Source organism: Morone saxatilis, unplaced genomic scaffold, assembly GCF_004916995.1.
Source record: "Morone saxatilis isolate NCDOM2014 unplaced genomic scaffold, NCSU_SB_2.0 Contig22, whole genome shotgun sequence".
Lineage (NCBI taxonomy): Eukaryota > Metazoa > Chordata > Actinopteri > Moronidae > Morone > Morone saxatilis.
This window is the reverse complement of record NW_023339785.1, coordinates 26,544,004-26,546,998: the sequence shown is the minus strand read 5'-3', so window position 1 is coordinate 26,546,998 and position 2,995 is coordinate 26,544,004. Positions and strand designations below refer to the sequence as shown.

Below are 2,995 nucleotides of genomic sequence, written 5' to 3'. Positions count from 1 at the left end.
TAAAGTTGTGTGTTTGTACAGTGCTGATAAAGTTGTGTGTTTGTACAGTGCTGATAAAGTTGTGTGTTTGTACAGTGCTTATGTAAGAATGTGTCACATTTTGTTTTACAGGAAGGAAATTAGATTTTGATATAAATTCAGAATTCTGACATTGCTTTTCCCCCCTTTAAACTCAATACATTTTGGCCCTAATGCTCTTCCATACAGTATTTAAGGTTACTATCATTGACAGTCGTTCAACTCACAGCATCCAATCACAAGAGGCCTGGAGAGAGAAGAGCAGGCTACTGGCGAATCAGAGCAGGGGAGGGTGGCTCCAGATGAAGGCAGGACGAGAAGAAAGTTTCTCACTTAGATTGTGTGAAGTTGGTACCGGGACCCGGAGCAGGATGTTGGAGCCGGTGCCGGTTAAGGTTCACCTGTTGGGCATAGACGACTCAGTGATGGAGGTCCGGAGGTTCGAGCTCTCTCCAGCATATTACCACCGCAACATTAAGTATGTTAACACCACGATCACAGAGCTGTTTAATCTGAAAAGAACTTTCAAGCTCTTCTACAAAGGTAAATATGATTTATTAAACATATACAATAACCTGCCAGAGCAGGTGAGCTCAGATCTTTGTTTCCACTTGTTAAGGACAGGATTAATCACAGTTCATCAGTTCATCTCCGTTAGTTCATCAGTTCATCATGTAAACGGGGAATCGAAACTCAGACTGAACAGGGTAATCATTTATCACAGATTGTTAAAGAATATATACCTGCTTTATAATGTATATAAGGAGTTCGGTCTAGACCTGCTCTATTTGAAAAGTGTCCTGAGATTCTTTTGTTATGAATTGGTGCTATACAAATAAAACTGAATTGAATTGAATTGAATTGTATACCTGCTTTATAATATACTTTATAAGTAAGCAGTAGGTTGGTACAGGGTGGTGGTCGAGTGGAAACCTGTTCTTCAGTTACAGTGAAAGTCAGTTTAGGATTTCATAGAAAATGAAACTGAAATGCTGAGAGGAAAGGGTGCAGTCAAATCAAACACATATATATGTCCGTCTCACTTTATAGATTATAGGGATTATAGATAATAAATGCTCCAGTCTCATTTAATTAAAATTAAATAAATAACAGATGAAATAAAAAGTGTAGCTAGTTTCCTTTTTCCTTTTCCCTTTTGTTGCACTGATTTAAAATAACAGACCATAGGTGGCGCTATTAAGAGGCTAATGGAAGCTTCCCTAAAATGGTCCCTGTAGCCACAGTGCTGATCTGAGTTCAGTAGTTCATTGTAGGTCTGTGTGACCTTTGCTGTTTCACCCTCTGTGTGTACAGTTTGTGTGTCTGCTCAGTGCCTCCTTTATGAACTGCATCTACTGTATGTACTGTATGTACTGTATGTACTGTATATACTGTATGTACTGTATGTACTGTATGTAGCCTACTGTATCTACTGTATGTATGTACTGTATGTACTGTATGTACTGTATGTATCTACTGTATGTATGTACTGTATGTACTGTATGTACTGTATGTACTGTATCTACTGTATCTACTGTATCTACTGTATGTACTGTATCTACTGTATGTATGTACTGTATGTACTGTATCTACTGTATGTACTGTATATAGCCTACTGTATCTACAGTGTCTAACATTATGGGCTTATACTCACTCACTTTGATTGATGATGATGATATGTGTGTTTCAGATGAAGATGGAGACATGGTGGCGTTTTCCTCTGATAATGAACTGCGCACAGCCCTGAATTGCATAAAGGACAACACCTTCCGCGTCTTCATCAAAAGGTACAAACACAACCTGAACCTCGTCTTCATCACTGAGACCTGCTTTTATTTTACAGTCAGATACAGTTATAAAATATCTCTATATTTATATTATATATAATAGGTATATATAAACATTATGAAGGAATGAATAATGATTTTATAGAAACCTGGAACAAGTAACAGATGTAACCCCCTAACCCCCAATGCCCCTAATGCTCCTAATGGATCAAATGTTTCTGTAAGTTATCATAAACCTACTCAGACCGACGCTTCGTGACTCGACCCGCCTGCCTGAACCCGGGTTGGGGGTCAACCTGGGTTCTCGCTCTCTGCTCATGTTCCAAAGGTTTGTTTGTGATGTGTCTGTTGTTGTTGTGTTATACTGCCCCCCAGAGGCTAACTGTAGTAACTACTCACTGTCCATTTCAATGTGTTTTATGCAGAATTTATGTGCTTATTAAATATGTAAGTAAGTTTTATGTCTTAAAATGACGACTAATTATGTGTTTGTATTATACTGTATGATATATCTGCAGTGCACAGAGTGAACAGCTACAGTGTCTTCTTCCTGACTACATCTACTTTATTACAGTAAACCTGGATGGGTCATTGAGGTTTAACTATTAACCCCAACCCTTTTAATTAGTAAAATAATACCTTATCCTGTGTAGCTGAGACAGAACGAGACTGAACGCAGACACCAGATCAGACATTTACAGTATTCGTGTGTTCGTCACTATAAGTGTTCATGTAATAATAATGTGAATCCTGGAGGGGCCTCACACTCAAACAGGCCACTGCTGCACTGCAATGTATCGCACCGTCCATGTAAACTGTGTGTATTTAACTAACAAACAAACAGCAAGCAAACAAACAATGTTCCCCAATACGCAGAATAAAAAAAAGATATACCAATTCTGTAAAAACTAAATATACTAAATAATAATAATAATAATAATAATATAAATAAAGCAAACTACAAACAACAACTCAATACTAACAATTATTCATTAATCCGAGTCTGGTACATTTCACCAGCAGAGGGCGCTGTGCACACTGAAACTGAACAGTGTGTGTGTGTGTGTGTGTGTGTGTGTGTGTGTGTTCCTGAACAACGCAGGACTTTCTGGTGACCTTTGACCTCGGAGAACATCTGATGGAAACCTGAACACAAAGCCGCCCTGTGTTACTGACACACACACACACAC

The 2,995-nt window shown here is 38.4% G+C and overlaps 1 protein-coding gene across 1 annotated transcript; it reads left to right on the top strand.

Moving 5' to 3' along the window:
* Positions 1-6: 6 nt before the first annotated feature.
* On the top strand, positions 7-2,995 carry LOC118334070 (sequestosome-1-like). The gene is made up of 3 exons (XM_035669893.1): positions 7-561; positions 1,709-1,805; positions 2,908-2,995. The coding sequence occupies exons 1-3, from the start codon at positions 192-194 to the stop codon at positions 2,918-2,920; spliced, it is 480 nt and encodes a 159-aa protein (XP_035525786.1). The 5' UTR covers positions 7-191; the 3' UTR covers positions 2,921-2,995.